The sequence below is a fragment of the Echinops telfairi genome, unplaced genomic scaffold (genome assembly GCF_000313985.2).
Source record: "Echinops telfairi isolate 266 unplaced genomic scaffold, ASM31398v2 ScPeMD7_36;HRSCAF=134, whole genome shotgun sequence".
Classification (NCBI taxonomy): Eukaryota; Metazoa; Chordata; class Mammalia; order Afrosoricida; family Tenrecidae; genus Echinops; species Echinops telfairi.
The window spans coordinates 80,465-103,205 of NW_022103934.1; the positions used below are offsets into that span (position 1 = coordinate 80,465).

Sequence of the window (22,741 nt, forward strand, 5' to 3'; positions counted from 1 at the left end):
TGTAATGGGAGGGTCACCCCGAGCACCCTAGTTTGGCATACAAGGAAACTTCTCAGACGGCCTTTCATTCACCCCATCAGGGAAGCCTTGCTTACAGGGCGCCTATCAGTTCTTTTAGGGCATTATTCGTTCTCTCCGCTTGGTCTGTGGGTTAGCGTTTGGTTATAGGGCAGTTGGCAGTGCCTTCGTAGTTCATTTTTGGCTGCCTCTTTGCACACACTGTAACTCAGAGGATCCTTGGTTGCATAGTGATTGCCCTTTGGACTGCTAACTGCAAGGTCAGCAGTTTGAAACCACCAGCCATATCTGTAACTCTTTACAGGCGGAAGATGAGACTTTCTACTCACGTAGAGTTACAGTCTCAGAAACCCTCAAGTGCAGTTCTACCCAGTCCCACAGGGTCCCTGAGAGTCAGAATCAACTGGACGGCAGGGAGTAACCTTTAATCGGTATGTTGTGGTCACGATTGGTCCTTTGGGGGTATCTGTAACACTCAGGTTTGTCACCTCATAGGCGGTTGGTTACACATTGAATGACTAATTGCAAAGTCCATAGATGAAGCTGTGTCTGCTTCCATAAAGATCTAAGTATTAGAAGCCCAAGGGGCAGTTCTGCTCTGTCCTATAGGCTCACTATGCGTTAGAGTCGACTCAGTGTCAGTGTAGTGGCCTGGTCAGCTCATTTACATGGGAATGGCTGGATTACACCTGTCACTGTGTCTGCCTGCCAGTCTGTTACTGGTTGTGTGCCCTTATGTATTTGTCCAGGATCTTGGGTGGAAGCCTTGACCTCACGGAGAAATTTTGCACCGCAGTCATCAAATCACTATACTTCACCTCTCTGCCTGCCTCTCTGGTTCTTTTCGTCATTATGGTATTTGATTTGGGGGTGGATCCAATGGGCAGCTGCCCCTTTTGAGTACACCGCTCTAACATGTGCTGTAGTCTCTCCTTCATGGAAGGAGATAGACGGCGTGCCAAATGAAGATGAGGTGAGCATCTGAGTTTTTTGGGGAAATGTCCCAGATATTCTGCTTTAGGCCTTTTCCCCACAGAATCTTGCCCATTACCATGTCCTGCCCTAGTTGCCTTTGGCCAATCTGAATAGGTAAACTCCCTACAGGTAAACTCTACAAAGGGTTTGGGGCTAGGGTAACAGGTGATTACCCTCCATGTAGTCCTTCATTTATTTCATTGGATTGCTTTGCTAGCTAGAGCCGTCTGTGTTCCAGGTGCCTTGTTGGCAGTGGGCCTTCCCATCACTAAGCAAAGAGGGGAGGCGGCGCTGGCAGTGACTGGTCTATGTTGATGGAGTCATTCTGAAATGGAGTCCTTTTGGGGACACAGAATTGTCCCCAGCACTTTGTATTGTCCCCCGCACGTTGACTCGCTCAGTCAACATGTTCATTTTCTCAAAAGCTTGCTGCTGCTCTTTGCCAGAAAGCACTGTTCTTCCTTCCTTCCTTCCTTCCTTCCTTCCTTCCTTCCTTCCTTCCTTCCTTCCTTCCTTCCTACCTTCCTTCCTTCCTTCCTTTCTTTTTTAACCAGTTCATAGAATGAGCTCACGCACTGGGCCAAGTGGGATAGAAATACTTGAGGAAAGGGCTCAGGAGCCATGCCTGTTCTCCTTCATGATACAGCAGGGAGAAGAATCCAACTTCATGTCTGCCCAAGGATGATTCTTCAGGACACACACATACCTCCATCCTCCATCCTTCTTTATCTTATTCTGACACCAACTGCGTCTCCCATGACCCTCGACTTCTCTGCTGGGTTTGATAATCCTTTTCAAAGGCAACATGAATTTCCAGACAATACTCACCATTATGCGGCTTTCTTTGGGAAGTTAACGAGTTACCAAAAAGTCAGGATCAGAAAGCATTAGGGAGACTGTTCTCTTGTCTGCAGCAGTGTGTATGTTCAGCCATGCCAGCTTGCCTGCCTGCCTCTCTTTGGTCTCTCAGCCACAGAGCCCCCTTGGTTTCTGCTCTGCTTAGACAAGTATTACACAACTCCTTTCTTGTTGCCGGTTTACTCAGTGTTCGGGTTGGGGAGCCTGCTGCTCTGCTTCACAGACTGCTGCTGCTACTGCTACGGCCTCTGACACCTCTGCTGCTTTCCCCGCCACCGCTTCTGGCTATTGTCTCTTGCTGATCATGAGATTCACTCTCCCAGCTTCGGAAACGGCTCATTTCATACTACCAGGAGAGACCAGTCCCAGGGAAAAGAAGACCTTATGTCTGGTAAAGTAGAGGGTCGGCGAAAGCAAGGAGGGTCCTCAACAAGATGGATTGACACAGTGGCAGCAACACAGTGGGCTCAGAGGTAACAACTGTGAAGGCGATGCAGGCCAGGCAGTGTTTTGTTTTGCTGCGTATCGGGTCACTGCGAGTCAGAACTGACTCACTCACGGCACCTACTACAAACACAGCACCTTGTTTGTGAGCTCTGACCCAGTCATTCTGTGGGAATGACAAACACTGTGGGTAGAAGAGCCAAATCAAGTAATTTCACTTCCCAGTCCCCTTGGGGATCCCAAGGCTGCCTTCCTTTTGGCTTTCTAGGATGGGACAAGCTTGTATCTTACGAGGGCTTCAGGCAGCACCCAGGTCTTACCCGACCAGATGATCGACCCCTCGGGGAATTTTACTGATATTCCTGGCCTCTACACCCTTTGGGGTGATTGAAGTGTCTAGACAATCTTGTAAGAGAGAAACATCTTTTTTTTTTTTTGAGAGAGAGAGAGAGAAACATCGTTAGCAGGTACCATGATGTCATCCGTGCAATGAAACTGATGGAGTGTAGCAGGGAAAGAACGCTGTGTCAGGTCCCTAGTCACCACCCCAGGTTGGTACTAAAGCCGCCTAACAGGGGCACTGTTCAGGACTGTTTTCGTGCCTGGGCCTGCAGGCAGTATTCTCCCACAGAGGGAGTCAAGGCCAGTCCCAAGTGCACATCCACCTCTAGAAGGCCACTTGGGGCTGGGGGATTGGGGGGAGGAAGCTTGAAACTGCTCAGTTTCCAAAGATAAGGTTGTACTCAGCCACCACATTAAACCAGAGCCGGTACTGTGGCTTGTTTATCGTTGACCAAAGTATTGTGACCTCTGCTTGGAGCTTCCAGTCCCCCTGCAGGGCTGGGACCTATGGGTGTCCTTTGTCCCCACTTCTAATCCCTAGGAACCTGCAGGGTTCTACTGGACGCACTTCCTCAGGTTAGGGGAGGGCAGTAGGACCCAGAGGGAAATGTTGTTGCTCAGCTTTCAGATTCTTCCAAAGGCTTCCTCATACTTTACCCACATCTTCTCATGGGCTACCTTTAGGTGCCTCTGGGCCGCCATCCAGCAGGGGTCCACAGCTCACACCCCCATTCTCTAGCTCTCTCCGGTTTGCCTCAGTTGGCCGCTTTGAGCTGTGAGCCACATGTAGGTGCTGCCGGAGGATGGGGACCACCAAGACGTCCCTGCATTCATTTGTGTAGCAAAGAGTGCATTGTCTGGCTCCATCCTGGTTAAGCCCCCTTTGACTGATGCCAGGGACCACAGGTGCCAAGCTGGTGCTGCTCTGCACCCAGGGAAGAAGTGGGAGGAGCAGAGAAAGGAGAGCCAAGGGCTCTGGCCAGTGGCTGCTGAAACACACACACATACACACACACACCCCCTTCCAGCACTCCTCCCAGTTCTCTCTGCTCACTCTCCTGCCCTCAGAGCCTCAGCAGGACCTGGAAGTGGGGAAAGGGGGAAGGGGGGGCTGGAACAAAGCAGAGGGCCTCAGGTGGGTGCCCTCCCCAGCCCACCTCTTCCACCTTCTTTTTTTTTTCTTTTTGCAACCCCACCGGGGAAATTCAGTAGCTGTTTACCCTGCCCAGAGAGGTCCCTTGTTGTCAATGTCAGCTTGCCACAGGCCAGGATGGCAGCCCTTTCTCACCAGGCTCCTCCTGATTTGCTTCCAAGCAACCGTGCTGTGCTGCTGGAAGGTCGGGCACCCCCCGACTAGTGTGGCAATCTTGAACACCTGGCCAGAACCCCCTGCATGGAACTTGCTGACCAAGCTGGGATTAACCCCTCTGATGCTTAAGGCGCATCATTTTATTTGGCTGACTCACCTTTGGGGCTTATTTTGGTATGGAAGAATAACTCTAAGTGGGCCTCTGAATATGGAAGGGGCCAAGAGACTGGAGAAGGAGGTTGGTCTCCCCAGGTTTACAGTGTACAGTATGCTGTTGTGAGGGGCCATCAAGTCGGTTCCAACTCATAGCCGTATAAGAGCTCATAAGTAAGTATATGAGCTCATTAAGTATGAGTTCATTAAGATGCTTCCTTACAAGTCACAGCTCAGGGCATGACAGGGTAGACTCGAGTCTCTGTGCCCCCAAAGGAGTAGGGGCTTTCATGTCTCTGGTGAACAAAGGTTAGGATGCTCAAGACCACCCTAGCAGGTGGGTGGACCAACAGAATTGACACCTTGCATATGGACTTCAGCCTCTTAAACGGAGAGATTAAGTGTCTGTTGGTAAAACGCATGCACTTGTGATATTTCTTTTATAGCTATGTGCACCTAGGTCTTAGTTGTCTAGTATTGCTCTAACAGATAGGGCTGAGGAGCCCTGCCCGTGTAGTAGGGTATGACTTGGGTTGCTAAATAGCTGCCAGGTCAGCAGTTCAAACCTGCCATTCACGCCGAGGGGGCGGGAGGAGGAGGAGGCGGAGGCTGGCTGCTTCTGTAAAGATTTACAGCCCATGAGGCAGAGTCAACGGGAAAGCAGTGAGTGTGGGCATTGCTGCCAAAAGGAAGAGGCTTGCGTGACTGTGCTCGGAATGCAGGCATCTGCTCTGGAAGTCTGGAGCCTGTTCTGCCGTGACTGTAAAAGCCTCAGGGTGCCATTGCCTTGAAGCTCGGAGGCGATTCTGCCCGGGGAAAGCTCTGAAGGCCAAGAACATCACTCCTTCTTACTCAACTTGGTCTCTTCCCATCTTCTTTTATTTCAGGTCCTAGGTGTGGCACAGAGAGAGCTAGTCCAGTCTAAGCAACTGGTTATTTAGGGTGATCTTAGCTATCACAAGCAAGAGGTCCAACGGCTCTGGCTAGCTGTGTGGATCACACGTTACTCGTCTGCCTCGGGACTGTGCAGTGGCTCTGCGTCCACTCCATCCGTCTTACAAAAGTGGCTTCTTCGATTCAGAGAGGACATTCACTCCCCTTGCAGACGCTCTAGCCACGAAATGGTGAGTTCATAGAACACTGGCTCATGCTAGCATAAGGAGGTGAATTAGTCTGACTTGATGGGGGACCAGCTATATGCTCCCAGCTAAGTGGCACACAAGGCCCAGGTATAAACCCTAAAAGCTATCCTAAGTCCCTGTTCTACTATCACTGAGCCCTTCCTCTTTAGGATAATATAGAGTCTATACATGTGTGGATTTTCAAGCAAGCCTTGGGTGCCTTCCATATGTGACTCAGAGCTGACACCATGGGGGTCTTAACCTCCCCATGGTGTGCCTCAGTGCTCTGTGTTGAGTGACTGTCTCTTGACCAGGGCTCAACAATAAATAAAGCAACTCTGAACATGGAGGGTAGGCCCAGGTGCGTGAGTCATCCTATCCCATCACTGCAGACAATGGTGTTGGCTTCCCCCAGCACGGCAGCCTTTTTGGGTGTAGTTCTAAAACTACAGCTCTACCTCTAACATGGTCCAATGGGATGAAGATTAGAGAGAATGTTTGTAGGGGAAGAACCATGACTCATGCAGGCCTGCTTGCCAGCCATGGCATCCAGAGGCGGTCGAATTCCACAGGTGCAATCCTGAGTCCTAGGGATAGAACAGCAGTCCCTAAACACTCTTGGTAATTCTTGGTTCTGATTTGGGGTGGGGACATGAAGGTGGGGAGGTGTCAAAGCTATGTTGATTGAACTAAAGGCTTTTAATTCGAGGAAACTTAAACTAAGGTACAGAAGGAGCCCTGGTGCCAGAATGGGCTATGTGTTTGACCACTAACCACAACGTTGGCAGTTCTAAACCACCAGCTGCTCTGTGAGAGAAAGATGAGGCTGTCAGTCATGGAAATCCACAGGGCCAGTTCCCTATAGGGTTGCTATGAGTCAGAAATCAACTTGATGGCAGTGGTTTATTGATTTATGCATTCATTCATTTAAAGATCTAGAAGGGCAGAGCATATTCCCTTGGTTGACTGCAAAGTGTGGGTCATTAACTTAAAATATTGACATGCACCAGGGTCCTTTGTTCTAACGTTTGCATGTTTGATGAGTGGGTAGATTCGAAGCAGGGAAAGGAGGAGGACAAGAGGAGAAAGTAAGCAGGAAACGTGGTGTTGGGTGTATGTTTATGTGTGAGAGTGTAATGGCCCGAAGACAGTTCAGTAGTTAGTGGGTCATAACGCCTTCTGTGGGGCTCTGGAATGATCCAGAGGAGCTACAAAAGCAGAAACCTACACTGTATCCTGGATAATGCACTATAGTATAAATGGTTTTAAATGTCAGCAGGGGTGCTGAGTAATTTCTTTTCTGAACAGGTAGCGGTAGACCAAATAAGTTTGGGAAGCTATGTCCTAAGGGATTGAATCTTAATTGGTTCAATACTTATAAATGGGAATTCTTAGGAAATACTTTAAATATATTTAAAACTAAAGTTATTATATTTTTGTAATAAGTGATGCCATCAAGGTTCACATCTGAATATGAACTTAACAAGGAGTCTTTGTGAAGACTTGTTCCTAACTGCTCTCAGCTAGACTGTTCTTCCACCAGCCACCTGGAGATAACCGGCTTTATCAAACACTTTCTTAAGCATCTTGCTAGTATTTCTTTTTATAAACACAAGCCCATAGAATTAGAACATTTCATTTCCCCTACTTTCCTATATAAAAAGATAGCTTTGGATTTATACTTACTTTTGTCGGTTTGCAAATTACGCTGGAGATGTTCCTAAGAGTACATCGACAGCTTGTATCTAGGTTGTACAGAACTCCACAATACACTGCATTTGGTTGGTCTGTCATAGTTGTGTCAGGTTTTTCTTTATTTTTAACCTCACTACTGTGGATCTGGCGATAATTGCCAACGTTTTCCTTTCGCAAGACTCACTGTAGTGAATATAAATGTAAACATTAAAAATCCAGGTACTTCCTCTTCCTTTTTAAAAATATGCATTAGGTGGGAGGTTTACATTTCAGACTATTAACTCTGCATTCAACAGTTCAAACTACTTATCCACACCCACCTCTGTATCCTACCTCATCCCCCCTCCACTGCTATCTCTTCTTCCTCTTGTGGACTTCCACGCTTAGGGAGCAAAAAGAAGGGGGAAGATGAAACCTGTAGGGTGGATAAGGTAGGATTTTCCAGCAAAATTTTCATAGCCTTTGCTACCCTTGAGGAATGAGCAGGTATCTGGCTATAGTGGAAAACGATTTTTCAGTGCAGTTTACCCGGCCATTTTTTGCCAATGTGTGAAACTTCTTCATAAGAAGCCTTTGCAATCACCCTGTTTCATTCCGCAAAATATGTCTAGATTGCCCTTTTGCATCCTCCCAAAACAGCTACCATAACATTTCAGCCGACATCTCTGCCTTGAACTTAACTGGCCCAGCAGATCCTCTTGGAAGCCGCTGTTTCGATGGGAACTTTTATGACGGCATCCTTCAGGGGCCTTTATTTTACAAGGAATGCACTAAGACACATGTTTTACTGAGAGAACTTGTCAAGAGCCATCCACTGGTCACAGAGCCATGCTTTGTTTGAAATAAACCTGTGCATGTATGCACTGGAACTCAAGGTACAGAGCTTTTGACACCCTCAGATACCAAAATCACCCCCAAAAGCTGCTCTGCCTCACTGTTAACAGCCAGAGCCTCAAGGTTTGCAAACTTGCAACTGCAGTTCACTGCGTCTATGTGTGTGGTACTTTGTTCTACCATTAAAGTATACTTCTCCAATGACAACATTGCTGTGCACATTTTCCCCAGTTGCTTCATCTTTCTCTGACTACTTAGGGCTTCTTTATTACTTTATTACTTTATAGCTTTATAGCTCAAACATGCAGTCAAGATGTATTGATAATTATTGGTGGTTGGAAGCAAAGAGGAAGGAACGGTTGTTGGAAAATATAACTTTGGTAATAGAAACAAAGCCGAGATCACATGATAGAGTTTTGTGAGGTGAATGACGTCTTCATTGTAAATACTTTTTTTCAACAACACAAAAGGCAACTGTCAATGTGGACTTCTCCAGATGGTCTACGGAAATCAAACAATACATCTGTGTGAAGAGATGATGGAGACATTCTAAAATGAGGAACAGACTATCAGTTGCTCCTAAGTAAGTTCAAACGGAAGCTGAAGAAAATTAAAATAAGTCCATGGAAGCCAAAAATAGGACCTTGAGTCTGTCCCACCTGAATGTCAAGAACATCTCCAAAACAGACTGGACTCAGTGAACATTAAAGAGCCGTGTGAGCAGAACATCATACATGAAGAGAGCAAAAAGCCATTGAAAGGAGAAGAAAGAAAATATCAAAGTGGATGTCTGAAGACCCTCAGAAACTTGCTCTTCGTTGAAGAGTAGCTAAGGTACATAGAAGAAAGGATGAAGTCAAAGAGCTCAACTGAAAATTTTCAAAGAATAGCTTGAGAAGGCAAAGTAAAAAAATAATGAAATGTGCAAAGACCTTGAGTTAGAAAACCAAAAAAAGAATAATGCAGCGTTTTGGTTTTTTTCTAATCATTTTATTGGGGGCTCTTGCAGCTCTTATCACAATCCACACATCCATCCATTGTGTCAAGCACATTTGTACATATGTTGCCATCATTCTCAAAACATTTTTTTTCTACTTGAGCCTTTGGTATCAGCCCATTTCCCCCTCCCTCCCTCCCTCATGAGCCCTTGATAATTTATAAATTATTATTATTTTTTACTGACCGATGTCTCCCTTCACCCACTTTTCTGTTGTCCGTCCCCCTGGGAGGGGGTTATATGTAGATCATTGTGATGGAGTCTCCCTTTCTAAACCCCCTCCCCCCCAACCCTTACCCTTACCCTCCTGGTATTACTCCTCTCTTTATTGGTCCTGAGGGGTTTATATGTCCTGAACCCACTGTGTTTTGAGTTCTTATCTGTACCAGTGTACATACTCTGGTCTAGCCAGATTTGTAAGGTAGAATTGGGGTCATGACAGTGGGTGTGGCGAGCATTAAAGAACTAGAGGAAATTTCTATGTTTCATCAGTGCTATACTGCATCCTGACTGGCTCATTTCCTCCCCGAGACCCTTCTGTAAGGGGATCTCCAATTGCCTACAGATGGGCTTTGGGTCTCCATTCCACACTGCCCCTCATTTACAATGATATGATTTTTTGTTCTGGGTCCTTGATGCCTGATACCTACCTGATCCCATCAATACCTCATGATCACACAGGCTGGTGTGCTTCTTCCATGTGGGCTTTATTGCATCTCAGCTAGATGGCCGCTTGTTTATCTTCAAGCTTTTAAGACCCCAGACACTATCCCTTTGATAGCCGGGCACCATCAGCTTTCTTCACCACATTAGTTTATGTACCCATTTTGTCTTCAACGGTCCTATAGGGAAGGTGAGCATCACAGAATGCCGGGTTATTAGAACAAAGTATTCTTGCATTGAGGAAGTACTTGAGTAGAGGTCCAATGTCCGCCTGCTACCTTAATACTTAACATATAAATATATGTACATAGGTCTATTTCCCTATCGTTATATATAAATATATTTACGTATGTACATGCCTGTATTTAGAGCTCTATAAATGTCCTTTGCCTCCTAGTTCTTTCCTCTGTTTCCTTTTACTTTTCCTCTTGTCCCACTATCATGTTCGACCTTCATTCGGGTTTCAGTAATTCCTCTCAGCTACATTGCTCTTGATCAAGCCCCACCAGGCATCCTATGCCCTCCTTGCCATCAATTTTAGGTCACGTGTTGTTCCCTTGTCCCTGGGTTGATTGACACCCCCTTGCTTTCCCCTGTCTCCCCCTTTCCTGTGTACTGGTCCCGTTGTTTTCTCCTTCGGATTGTTTATCCCACCTGTCTTATCTAGGTAAACATGCAGAGACAATAATAAGCACAAAACATGACAGAACAAAACAAAACAACAACAACCCCAAAACAAACCAACAACAAAAGAAAAGAAAAGCCTATAAATAGTTCCAAGTCTGTTTGTTGACCTTTAGGAGTGTTTTCTAGTTGAATCTGATGGGGTGCCATGCTCTGGCCCCAAGTCTATTTTTTGGTATTCCCCAGGGACTTCATTGCTTTGTTTCCCCCGGCTGCTCTATTGCACACCCTTAGGATTTTGTGCCCGGGTGGTAGGCTCAGATCAGGCAGTTCCCTCACTGTGTCTCCAATGTTGTCCCCCATGGCACTATAGGTCAGTGAGGGACGTCATGGCTCCTGATGGAGTCGGCCTTATGGTCCTCTCTGTGCGTTGGCTGCTCTGAGCAGGACTATCGTCCTTGGGGAGTGGTGGGCCAGGATGTGTTCTACTCTCTTTCCTTCCTCCTTTGTTTGTTCCTGTGTGCTCTGACCAGCAGCGCCCCTCTCCCTGAGCTGTACCTTCAGTGCTTTCCTCTGAAGCGCATTATTGGGGTGGGGGGTGGGGGTGGGGCGGCAGTGTCCACATAGTTGGGATTGGGGCCAGCCCCGCAGACCTCTCTATTGGTTCCCTGCTTCATGCCACTGTGTTTTATTTTTTTCGCCTGATGCTTCCACAGGAATTGAGTACATGAAGCAAAATTAAACTCATGACAACTTGAATATTTTGTTTATCGTGATGTTTCTTATTGTTCTGGTTGTGAGGATTTTTTTTCTGTATATTGAGGTGTGATTCATTCTGAGGACAGTAGTCTTTGATCTACATCTGTAGATGTTTCAAGTATGCTATGCTTTCAGCAAGCAAGAGTGTATTACAGCATATATTGAAGGGTGTTAATGAGTGTTCCTCTTATCCCGATACCCTATTCTTTTCATATAGTGAAGTCTTTTTGGATTATTTGCTTGGCGTATAGATTAAATAAATATGGTGAAAATATGCAGCACTTATGCACACTTTTCCTGATTTTCAACCATGCAGTATCCCCATCTGCTCAATCAGCTGCCCGTTGGTCTGTGTTTTCAGTGAGCACAGAAGTGTTCAGCAATTCCCGTTTGTCATAGTGTTATCTATAAGTTTTTGGGTTTTTTTTATGATTCCCACAGTCAAATACTTTGACACCATTAATAAAACACGGGTAAAGATCTCTCTGATCTCTGATTTTCCCCCAAATCCATCTGATATAAGCATAATATCCCTTGTTACATGCCTTCTGAATTCAGCTCGGATTTCTGGAAGTTACATACCAAATCAGTATACTGCTGAATTTGATTATGAATTTTCCTGAGCACCATCCTACTGGCATGTTATTATGTCTTCCTTCTTTGGGATCTTTGGACTGGGCACAAATACAGATTTCTTCTATCTGATTGGCCAAGCAAGCTGCCTTTTAAATTCCCATCTTTCATTCCAAAATCCATGCCATATCTGAGTCTGGTTCTGAAGCTTGTTTTATCTATTCAGTCGGTGGTTAAAACAGATGGTCTCTCATTCTTTCATAGTTATTCTTTTACTTCCTTTCATTTCATGCTTCATGTTTTGTTGTATGTTTAGTTGGGTCTTATGAAAGGAGGTGAATTTGATTTTTCCACAAAGAAATCTTAATGTAAGTGCAGAAATAGGTCTTTCATTAATAGAAGATTTCTATTCTTTCTGCTGTTCCGATAGGTTGTTAGATACCATCAAGTAGGTTGCGACTTTATGCACAATAGAACAAAACATAGTCCAGTGGTGCACCATCCTCCCAGTTGTTCCTATGCTTGAGCCCATTGTTGCAGCCAATGCCAATCCATCTCCTTAAAGGCCTTATTTTTCACTACCCCTCTGAGGGGAATAAAACTGGATTGGCCATAGTCAATTGTGGTGAGAGAAATTTATTGTGCTAGAAATATTGTCAAATCTGTGACATAAGACACTTGACAGTCAGGAGGTAAATGTAATCAGTGAAGGGCTGTTGCTGATGGCCAAAGTGTACAATAGAACACAGACCTTGTGTGGCCTTCCTATGAACTCTCAGGTCCTCAGGACTATCAGCCTTATCTACCCTTTTGGATATAGTGGGGAAGCTGGTACCTTGTTGATCCACAATATGTATGTTGTTTTAGGATTCAGTGGTCTTTGAGGACGTAGCTGTGGAATTTACTGAGGAGGAGTGGGCCTTGTTGAATATGTCTCAGAGGAACCTCTACAGAGATGTGATGATGGAAACCGTTAGTAACCTAGATTCAGGTAAGGACGACTTCGCTTTCCCTATGTCCTTAATGAGTTACTCACTGACCATCGTATTGGAATTGGGTTGAGACATTGGAATGCATTGGCAAACACTCACCCAGAAGAGTGATAATATATGTATTAAATTAGGTATTTTTCTTGTTAAAAGCATTGGCTTGGATCACTTTATGACAAGGAGAAGTGTGTCATTTAGGACTTCGTTAGCATTTTATCGTGTATTCAATTTTAAAAAATGGTTTTATTAGCATATGCTTCACAAATTAAACATTTTAGTCATTAGATCATATTAAGATTTAAATGTTTGATGTGATTATTTTGCCAAAAATAGTTCACACTCGTCCATCTATACAGACCTTAGAGACCAAAGCGTTAGATCAGCTTCAAAGAAATGTGGTTGTCTTATCTTCTCTTACGGTCTTTTTATTTGAGCGCTACTTCAGCCACACTAATTTTTCTCTCTGAGAAGCAATGAAAAGTTCTAGGGAGAGTGGAGATAGAACTTCCCCAGAGCTGTACTATCAGAAGAGGGCAAGAATACTTTGAAGGACCAGCCCAGGTGGAATGAAATTACTGTTGAAGAAACTTTTGAAATAATCTTTTTCATTTGGGGGAGGTGGTACTTGTCCACCTACCTAAGCTGACTTTCATGATTTTTTATCAGTCTTATGTTTTGTAGGTCTGTAGGAAAAGACCTACCCCATTTCCACTTTTGATGCTACCTTTATACACATACATTATTTGCACTACCTGTTTATTTTGTTTTTCTAATTATACTCAACTTACGTCACTACAGAGCCCGATTAGGAGGTTGGTCACTAGGAGAAAGAAGTGACAGTCTGCTTCTGTTAAATATTTTCAGCCGTAGAAACCATGTGGGGACAGTGTGTGTTACCCTGTCCTACAGGACTGGTATGAGTTGAAATCAAATTGGTGGCTGGGTTTAGTTTGCCTGATGTGAAACATAATGCCAGTTGGCAGGAAAATAGTTCTTAGTAAATTGCTCACATTTTTTACCATTTTCAAAGTCCTGTAACAGCCAGGTACCTCAAGGTTATTCTTCCCATTTGCCCAATTCCTCATAAAATGTCCTTACTGTTTTGTTTCAACTTGTGAAACTCCAGTTAAAATTATTGGGTCAGTTTTTAAACAGGATAATAGTGGACAAACGTTTTCCATGAAGAAAGATTCCTGGCCCACCATGTTAGACATGTATGCATTTCATGGCATTGAACATCAGCGCCTTGACCCCGGAAGCCATGGAAGGTATGTATTTATATGACAGTGAGCAATGCCTCAGGACACTTTTAAGGTTATCATGATGTTTGTGTGTGCAAAAGTAGCTCTGAAGTGCATATTCACATAATTTCCACAGCCAAGTATTTCCATAAGTGCGAATCAGATATTGAGTACAAGTAAGTGTTGCTTAGTATCCGAAATACGTTTTGTGATATAGGATGCAATATAATGTGAATATTGTGGGATACCGTTCCACACAGGAGAAAGACAGCAGGACAATCACCATGCAGGCCCTGGTTTGGTACCACCTATGACCTACTCCCATGCAAGCCGCCAACCACATTCATGCCACTGGCTGCCTTCCCTGCCTTCTGCACTCCAGTGAACCTACTTTTCTTCCTCCTTCAGGCTGCCTTTCCTATTCTACCCCACTACTATTATAGTGCAGACCATTTGATGGTCACCACAATGGAGGAGCTATAGGCCAGGGTATAACACAGAGGGTGCCATAGCCAAATGCTCCTCAGCGATTACAGCACTGTCCGTGCAATACCTTTCTGAAGCTAGTGAATTGGTATAGGCAGTTATAGATGAGTGCTGGGACCTTCTTCCCTCTACTGCGCCTGGGATGGGGTAGATGTGGACCGGGAGAGGCCAGTGAGAGTCGATAGGATATACATTATTTGCCAACGTACATTTCCTACATCCCAGTCTCCAGTCAGTATTTCTGAACTGTGATATAACCTTGTGGGACTACACACGTATTTGAAGTCTAATATTGTTCAAGTGAGTATTATCCGGTGCATACATGAAACACATGTGTGTGCCTAATTATTAGATACGCCATTACTTTAAAACACTGTAACTTTAATGGTAACACTGACTGCAAGATGATTCAACCTCCGCAACATAAACACATCGGGGCAGAGTACTCCCATTGCCTGTGTGTTTTAATTGTGAGATGGTAACACATTTAATTTTAACAATGTACTTCTTATTTTTAACAGAATGTATACAGTAGAGAACCTCTGTGAAACTAAAGATGATAAAGAAAACAAACTTGAAGAAAGTAATCAAGCTGAAAAAGCTTTCAACTGGATCGGGAATCTTACCAGCCTCCAAGCAGTGCCCACTGGAGTAAATCCTTTCGAACACCTAGAGTATGAAAAACCTTTTGTGGATCATTCATTGTTTGATCATCACATCATATCTCATACTGGGTGCACACCTTATTATAAGGAATGTGGAGAAGACTGTGGTTGTCCTTCCTACCTAAAACTCTGCATGAGAGAGAACGTTTGTAAATGTAAAGATTATGGGGAATCTTGTACCTGTTCCTTACCTGTCACTAAACATATAAGATCACACAGTGGAGAAAGACGTTATGAATGTAAGGAGTGTGGAAAGGCTTTTAGTTATCTCTCAAGCCTCACGAGACATATAAGAACTCACAGTGGAGAGAGACTTTATGAATGTACAAAATGTGGTAAGGCTTTTACTCGTTCCTCATCCCTTGCAGCACATATAAGATCTCACAATGGAGAGAGACCTTATGAATGTAAGGAATGCGGGAAAGCCTTTAGTTGTTCCTCCTCTGTCACTATACACATGCGAACTCACAGTGGAGAGAGGCCTTATGAATGTGAGGAATGTGGAAAAGCCTTTAGTTGTTCCTCATCTCTCATTACTCATAGAAGATCTCACAGTGGAGAGAGACCTTATGAATGTAAAGAATGTGGAAAAGCCTTCAGCCGGTCCTCCCACCTCAGGACCCATTTAAGAACTCACAGTGGAGAAAGGCCTTACGAATGTAAGGAATGTGGGAAAACCTTTAGTCGGTCCTCACACCTCACTAGCCATATAGGGACACACAGTGAAGAGAGGCCTTATGAATGCAAGGAATGCGGGAAAGCCTTTAAACAGTTTGCACAACTTACTAGACATGTAAGAGTTCACAGTACAGAGAAGCCTTTTGAATGTAAGGAATGTGGAAGAACCTTCAGTCAGTTTTCATATCTCACCGGTCATATGAGATCTCACAATGGATATCGGCCTCATGAATGCAAAGAGTGTGGGAAAACCTTTACTCGATCTGCACACCTCACGACCCACAGAAGAATGCACAGTGGAGAGAAACCCTATCAATGTAAGGAATGTGGGAAAGCCTTTTTTCGGTCTTCACACCTCACCGACCATGTAAGATCTCACAGTGGAGAGAAGCCTTACGAATGTAAGGAATGTGAGAAAGCCTTTAGTTGTTTCTCATCCTTCCGTAAACATGTGAGAACTTACCATGAAGATTGGCCTTACAGCAAGAAATGTAGGAAAGTCTTACGTCAGTTCTCACACATCACTGACCGTATAACATTTCAGGATGAATTGCCGTGCAGTGAATTGCTACCATATAGCCTTTCTAGTTATGATCTTGTAACTCCCACAAAATGACGGAGTGAGACAGTGAAAATAAGGTGCATGGATTGTAGGGTGTTAGTCAATTTTGCCATCCCACTAGATTTAAAGAAGAGTCGGTGCCAGAGTGTGGTAGGATGTCTCCACTATCATCAAGAAAATACTCCAGCAATGGAGCATGTCCTTTGGACCGATGGTCCCTCCACTAAAAAACATTAATACCACAAGAGGAACAACATGAGGCAGTAAGAAGTGATGGCAAACATGACCTAGAAACAGCAGCCAAATCAGATCTGCACAAGATTTTATGATAGGCTTTGAGAAGCAACCACAGTGGGCTTGCTAACATAGAGCACTATCAAACAGGAGACCAGTTGGTGGGGAGAAGTGTCTTTGGGTATTTATTGGTGGAGTTCAGCTTGTCTACCCACTAAGAAGACACTCAAATCCATCTCCTGGTGGGCCTTCCTCTTGGCTGTATCAATGGCATCAAGCATAGGAACAGTTATAAGGATGGCATGGCACTGGGCAATGTGTATGGTTACTGGGTCGGAACCAATCTGATGGCACCTAACAACTGCAGCCATCTTATGAGGCTTTCTAGCAGAGAAGGTACCTCTGGTACTTACTGGGGAGACTCGAGAGCTGTAATACTTGCCAATCAGTGCACAGTCTGTGGTAGAGACCAGGGACCAGCACTAGCAAGACCTAGTGGCAGAAGCTAAGAACTTTATTCTGAGTTCTTGTTATCTCCATGTTAATCCCAATCCTGAATTGTAACTTGTTACTTCCGTAATAAATCTCCTTAATCATGTGTATCGTGTGTGAATTTTGTGTGGCCTTGCAACAAATTGTTGAATCCAGCAGAGAAGTACAGTGCCATGGGAGGGAAAGATGGTGTTAGAATCTAGTTGGAGTTTCTGGTGGTACCCTGTTGATATCATATTGGAACCACTTTTAGTTATCTTCAGCAAAATTTCATGTAATTTTATGAACAAGCTGCTGCTGATATGCTGGGGGGCGGGGGAGGGGCTGCTAGCAGGGTAAGGGTGATGCAGCATAGGAGGCATGGGCAATGAAAGGATTGGGACAGTTTATGGTAGTGAAATGGAGTGGTGCGGGGAGGGGGAGATGGCCCTTTATGGGGTTACTTCTGTGATTACAGGATGGCCGTGTGCCTGTGGGACACCAGCTCCAAGGCCTCTTGCCTGGGGCTGGGCTCATTGTGTTTCCTGACCCTGAGGAGAAGAGCTAGCATGGACTCTTCAGGGAGGCAGTTTTACTCACACGTTAAAAGCAATTTGTTGAACTGCCCTTGTGTGTCTGGTTTAATGATACGCTCACTTCACCCCCTATTGAGGGATTTCCCCTCACATGCCTTCCATAACCCAAACCCCAGAAGGGTGCAGAGGCCTGAGCTGTTATGTGGGTATGGTGTGGGGCTGGAAAGGTAGTCATGTCCAGTGGAGGGTCCATGTCTGCCAGTGGGCAGCTGGGGACAGGTGACTCTTGCAGGACAGTCTTTAGAAGTGGCCAAAGTCTTCAGTAGGGCCCTGACTGGACAGGGGCAGAAACCTTCCATGTGTCTCCAAAGGGTGGATTGGGGGACTAGTGGCTTGGCCTGCACAAATGCCTAGGGGGTTGTCAGGACCGTCTGATTTCAGGCACTGCTCTTTGGGAGGGAGGGAACGGGGACAGCTCCGTCGTCTGTACCCTACCGGGGTCTCCACCCCAAGGCTACAGCAAAGGAGGGGGAGTACTTCATCCTGCTCTCTCATCTGTGTCCCCTCCCCCTACCTCCTCCAGTTATGTCCACAGCCCAGTGGGAACCTTGGCCACAGCTCTGGGTGTGGAACCTTTCTTGCTTGGTCCGGCCATCTGAGGTCCACTCTGTGCTGCTGAGCAAGGGCCCTGTGCCACCTGCCCAGACTCTCAGGCCTTGCCCTCCCAGGCTGTTTGATTTGGTCATGAGGCCTCTGTGAACCCTCCCCAACTCTTGACTGCCTGTTGGACATACCAGCCCGGCCAGCAGCTTCTTCACCTGTGGGCTAGGGAGTGTGACTGGTTCTTTTCATTTTGAATTTTGGAAAATGAAAAGAATTAGTGATTGACATTTATAAACTGTGATAGGTTTTCTGTGCCAACTGAGCTTCTGTAGGAACATGTGGGCGGAGTTTAGCCTGTCAATCAGGTTGCAGCTTGATTGGAGGACAACTGAGATAAATGGCTTTCAAGGCTGGCCTCCCTCTCTTTTTCTCCCTGGAGGCAGGCCATACGTCTCTCTCTCTTTTCATCTTCCTGTTGGCAAGCCACCTGAAACCACGCTGAGACCTGCGAGAGCCCTGGAGATGCTTCTGGTCTGCCACGGGATCCACAAGACTTTGCACCCACTGGCCTATGATCTTCCTGTATTTTGCATGTGCTGCATGAGTCTGAAGAGAGACTTATGGACTAGTATCGGACTAATGGGTTAATATTGGACTTATGGACTTGATCAGGACTGGGGTGGGATGTTTTCTTAATATACAATTACTCTTTGATATAAAGCTCTTATACATATGAGTGTCTGTGAATTTGCTTCTCTAGTTAATCCAGCCTAACACATAAACAAAGATATAAACTCTTATAGCATCATCTTCATTGCTTCTTACCACACAAACTTTGAAAGAACCAGAGATGCTTTCTAGAAAGTTTGCCACCCCCATTCTGTTCCTGTTGTAGAGATGGCATCTGTGAGTATTGGGGTAGGCAAGAACGTTATTTAACTAAAGGAAACCAGAAGCCAAAACTTAACTGCACAGTAACAATGTGCTTTTCTTCATGCTGTCTTGTGTTTCCTGCATATTCAAGTTTCTAATATGCATTAAAATACCTAAGCTAATATGCTAATGATTTTACACTAGGGGAAAAAATTTTTTTAGGAAGAACATGATCTGGGAAGAGAAGGGAGAACCTTATCACAATGAAAACAGATACATTTGTACACTGATACAGATAAGAGCCCACAACACAGGGAATCCAGGACAGATAAACCCCTCAGGACCAATGAGAATAGAGATACCAGGAGGGTTGGGGGATAAAGGGGAAATCTATCACAAGGATTGACATATAACCCCCTCCTAGAGGGATGAAAAACAAAAGTGGGTGAAGGGAGACAGCAGACGATGTAAGATATGAAAATAATAATTTATCAAGGGTTCATGAGGGAGGGTGGGGGATGAAGGGAAAAATGAGCTGATATCAAGGGCTCAAGTAGAAAATGCTTTGAAAATGATGACAACATATGTATAAATGCTTGACACAATGGGTGAATGTATGGATTGTGATGAGAGCTGTAAGTGCCCCCAATAAAAGTATTTAATAAAAATATAGATACATTTGTACCAACTGTGTAATAACCCATTGAAATTTTCAGAAATACACTTCTCAAAGTTTCCCATTCATTTATGGGAAAGTTCTTCTGTGACATTAGTGAGGGAAACCAGTGTGGTTCTATAAAAAGAGTCGGCACGATATACATCTTGAAAGGATCTTTTTGAGGAAGAATCGGATCTATACTATTCCTCTTCAGTTTGTCAATCAAGCATAGTAAATCGTGATTTTTTAAAATTCAAAATAGCCAATACCAGCCCATCTTAGCTCATTAATGACTAGCATATTGATATTTATGTGCTTCATTTCATGTTTTACAACTTAACAGTTTTCACAGATTCATATTTTGTACACCCCAATTAATGATTAATGTTTGCCTTTCTTCCTTCTTATTTGGCATCCATTCCCATAAGCAAATGAAAGCTTTGCTCCACCTGTGTCTTTAAGGCTGATTCTAATTTGGCAGCTCTCTCCCCGTCATATTTTGAATGCCTTCCAACCTGAAGGGCTTATCTTCTGGTATTATATCAGACAGTATTCCATTGCTATTCATCAAGTTTCCGTTGCTATTCCCTGGGAAGTGGACAGCCTAATCCTTCCTCCTACTCTGTTCTTATTCTAGAAACTCCACCGTGACTCGAGTCACTCCAGAGTCCCTGCTGGTATTTGAAATATTGGCAGCATAGGCTCCAGCATCACAGCAACACACCAGCTACTACAATACAACAATCTGGCAGGTTAGTGGGGTTGCGCCTATTAGAATTGCTAAAATGCAAAACGACACCACCAAATGCTGACACGGATGTTGAGCAACAGGAATTCTTATTCACTGCTGAGGGAAATTTTTAAAACGTCAAAACTTATCACATGTGTGCAGCTAATGAGGTATAGCTGAAGGATCTTGTTTTTAGCGATTACGCCAAAGTATAAGCAGTAACTAAATAAGTTGAACACTAAAAAAATTCAAAATTTTGTGTACCTCAAAAAGAACATTATGAAGAAAATGAAAAACAGCCTACAGAATAAGAGAACATATTTGGAAGCCACAGAAAAGGCTCAAAAGTAAAAATATATAAAAGACATTCGAAATTCTACTACAAAAATAAACAACCTAATTGCTTGACTTAGGTGCTCAGTACCTCCCTTGTAGGACCCACTGTGACCCTGGCCCCAGTAGATGCTGTCCTTCCTAGCTGCCCCACCCTCCCAGACACTCTGTTCTCCCTGTCTACTCCAAATGACCTCTCTGTCCTCCAGCCTCAAGACCTGCCAGACACAGCAGACAGTGGTGGGCTGGGCTGGGCTTCAGCAACCCTGGAGCAGGATGAAGGTGAACCTTGTGCCTGGAGAAGCAGTCTGAATTTAGTGGGCTGTCATAGCCCTTATACACTTTGCCTTCCAAAGTCAAAGCCAAGCTATCCATTATCCCTGGACCCTGCTCCTTCTCTGGCTAGCCACCACTTACTCAGAGGAACTTTCTCCTGAGTTCTATCCATTATCCCTGGACCCTGCTCCTTCTCTGGCTAGCCACCACTTACTCAGAGGAACTTTCTCCTGAGTTCCATTCTCCTCCCTCCATTTTTCCCTGGCAGAACCCCAAGGCTGCCCAGGGCGAGGTTGTTCTTTGAGAAAGGACATCATCTTATCTCCCTGACAAATGCTTAGAGTCCTTCCATGGACCACTAGCAGCTGGAAGGTTGATGGATGGAGACATGTGGGCAGGGCAATGTGTGCTGTTAGGTAAAAAACATTACAGCTCTCAGTAAATGGGAACCAGGGTATGGGGCTGGAAAACACATGGGTGTGAAAAAGGGGCAGGTTCCCCAGCTCCCTGGAAGGGTCTTTGGCCTAAGTTGTGTCACTCAGGTTGGAGCTTTCCTGACAATGTAGTGAGTTTGCAGTGATACCCCAATGGGGTTACAGTTTACATTTTCCCATAACTAATGATGCTAAAGGATTTCCATGTGAGCCAGTGGATTATGAGTTGGGCTACTCACTGCAAAGTGGACAGTTCAAATCCACTAGCGGCGCCATGGGAGAGAAAGCTGTCTGATCCTGAACACTCTCAAGAAGCAGTTCTGTTGTGTTCTATAGGGTTGCTGTGCGGATATCAACTTGATGGCAGTGAGTACTAATGCTGAGAACATCATTGGTTCTGTACTTATCTGTCATTGTGAGGTGTCTGTTTTGTAAGATATTTACGCAGTTTGACAGGATTTTAGGTGGTTCTTGAGTAGGACATATCTTTAGTCTCAATAAGGTTTTTTTTTTGTCATATAGATATTTTCTGAGTATTTCTTCCCTTTAACACATCCAAAGGAGCCTATGTTGCCCTGTCCAGTATTAGGGGGATTGCTAACTGGCGGTTCAAACCCACCAACCTCACCTAGGGAGAAAGATGAGCTGTCTGCTCCTAGAAAGATTTATAAGCCTACGTAGGGTTGCTATGAGTTGCAATTGACTCGATGGCACTGGCTTTAGTTAGGTGACATGTCCATTTGTATTTTCAATGGTATCTTTGCATAAACATAAAATTTTAACTTTGTTGAAGTCCAGTGGGTCGATCATCAGTCTTGCTGATGCTCCTTTTTGTGCCTTAACTAGAAAAACAATGCCTACTCAAACTTCACGTAGCCCTGGTTGGACAATGCTAAAAGTAAAGGTCACTATTGTTTTAAACCTTCCTGCTGCTCCTTGAACAAAAAAGACCTGGCCATCTGTTCTCAGAAAGATTTCAAAGCCTATGAGATAGTACTCTAGAACAATCCATACTGAAGATTGTATGTCTTTAAACTTCAGAAGTGCTTCAAAATTTCCTTCTTGATTCTCTATATAACCACACTCAGTACCAAATGCCTTAGGCTGAGTACTATAGAGAAGTAAAACTAGTGAAGCTTATTGTATGTGTGTGTATGTAATGCATATATATATGTATATATAAACTTATATTAAGGAAATGGCTTACACAATTGTAGAAGCAGGCAAGTTTTATGTTCATGTAAGTTCCAAGTCCATAACCCAAATATTATGCTGGAAGATTATCCTGACTTGCATAGTGTGAGGATTGATGAACCCAAATCTACAGAAGACAAAAGGCTTTTGGCTGCAGATGTGAATTAATCCAAGGTCAGCCGTTATTCCTGGGCTAGGCAGGCATTACAGCAGGCTGCTGGCTCAAGTCCAAAGAACCAGAAGTCAGAGGATGCATCAGGCCCAATAAAAGCAAGCAAGCTTTCCAACCAGAAATAGACGGGAGAGCCCCTGAAACAGGACACAGTGGCTGTGCAGCAATTAACATCTAAGCTTACCTCCTGTATTAGTCTTGGTAGACTAGAGAAACAAATCCACAGAAACTATATATATAT

At 44.5% G+C, this 22,741-nt stretch overlaps 2 protein-coding genes across 3 annotated transcripts in view; both read left to right on the top strand.

The window, feature by feature from the left end:
- Positions 1 to 4,933: 4,933 nt before the first annotated feature.
- LOC101639824 (zinc finger protein 699) lies at positions 4,934 to 16,820 on the top strand. Of its 2 annotated transcripts, none has more exons than XM_045290399.1 (4): positions 4,934 to 5,223; positions 12,233 to 12,356; positions 13,481 to 13,622; positions 14,603 to 16,820. In XM_045290399.1, exons 1-4 carry the CDS (start codon positions 5,221 to 5,223, stop codon positions 16,038 to 16,040), a joined length of 1,707 nt encoding a protein of 568 aa, XP_045146334.1. In that variant the 5' UTR covers positions 4,934 to 5,220; the 3' UTR covers positions 16,041 to 16,820. The 2 variants fall into 2 exon arrangements, with proteins under 2 accessions (XP_045146334.1, XP_045146336.1); XM_045290401.1 differs by having other exon boundaries at positions 4,965 to 5,223; positions 13,499 to 13,622.
- Positions 16,821 to 18,727: 1,907 nt separating this feature from the next.
- Positions 18,728 to 22,741, top strand: part of LOC101641387 (lysosomal alpha-mannosidase-like) — a 140,992-nt gene continuing 136,978 nt past the window's right edge. The window contains exons 1-2 of the mRNA XM_045290284.1: positions 18,728 to 18,736; positions 20,063 to 20,113. Of these exons, the coding sequence (XP_045146219.1) occupies positions 18,728 to 18,736; positions 20,063 to 20,113 (60 nt within the window). The remainder of the gene's footprint in view (positions 18,737 to 20,062; positions 20,114 to 22,741) is intronic.

Coding starts and splice junctions, on each gene's coding strand:
- LOC101639824 (XM_045290399.1), top strand. Junction 12,357..13,480: donor CGTTAGTAACCTAGATTCAG/GTAAGGACGACT, acceptor GTGAAACTCCAG/TTAAAATTATTGGGTCAGTT. Junction 13,623..14,602: donor GACCCCGGAAGCCATGGAAG/GTATGTATTTAT, acceptor TATTTTTAACAG/AATGTATACAGTAGAGAACC.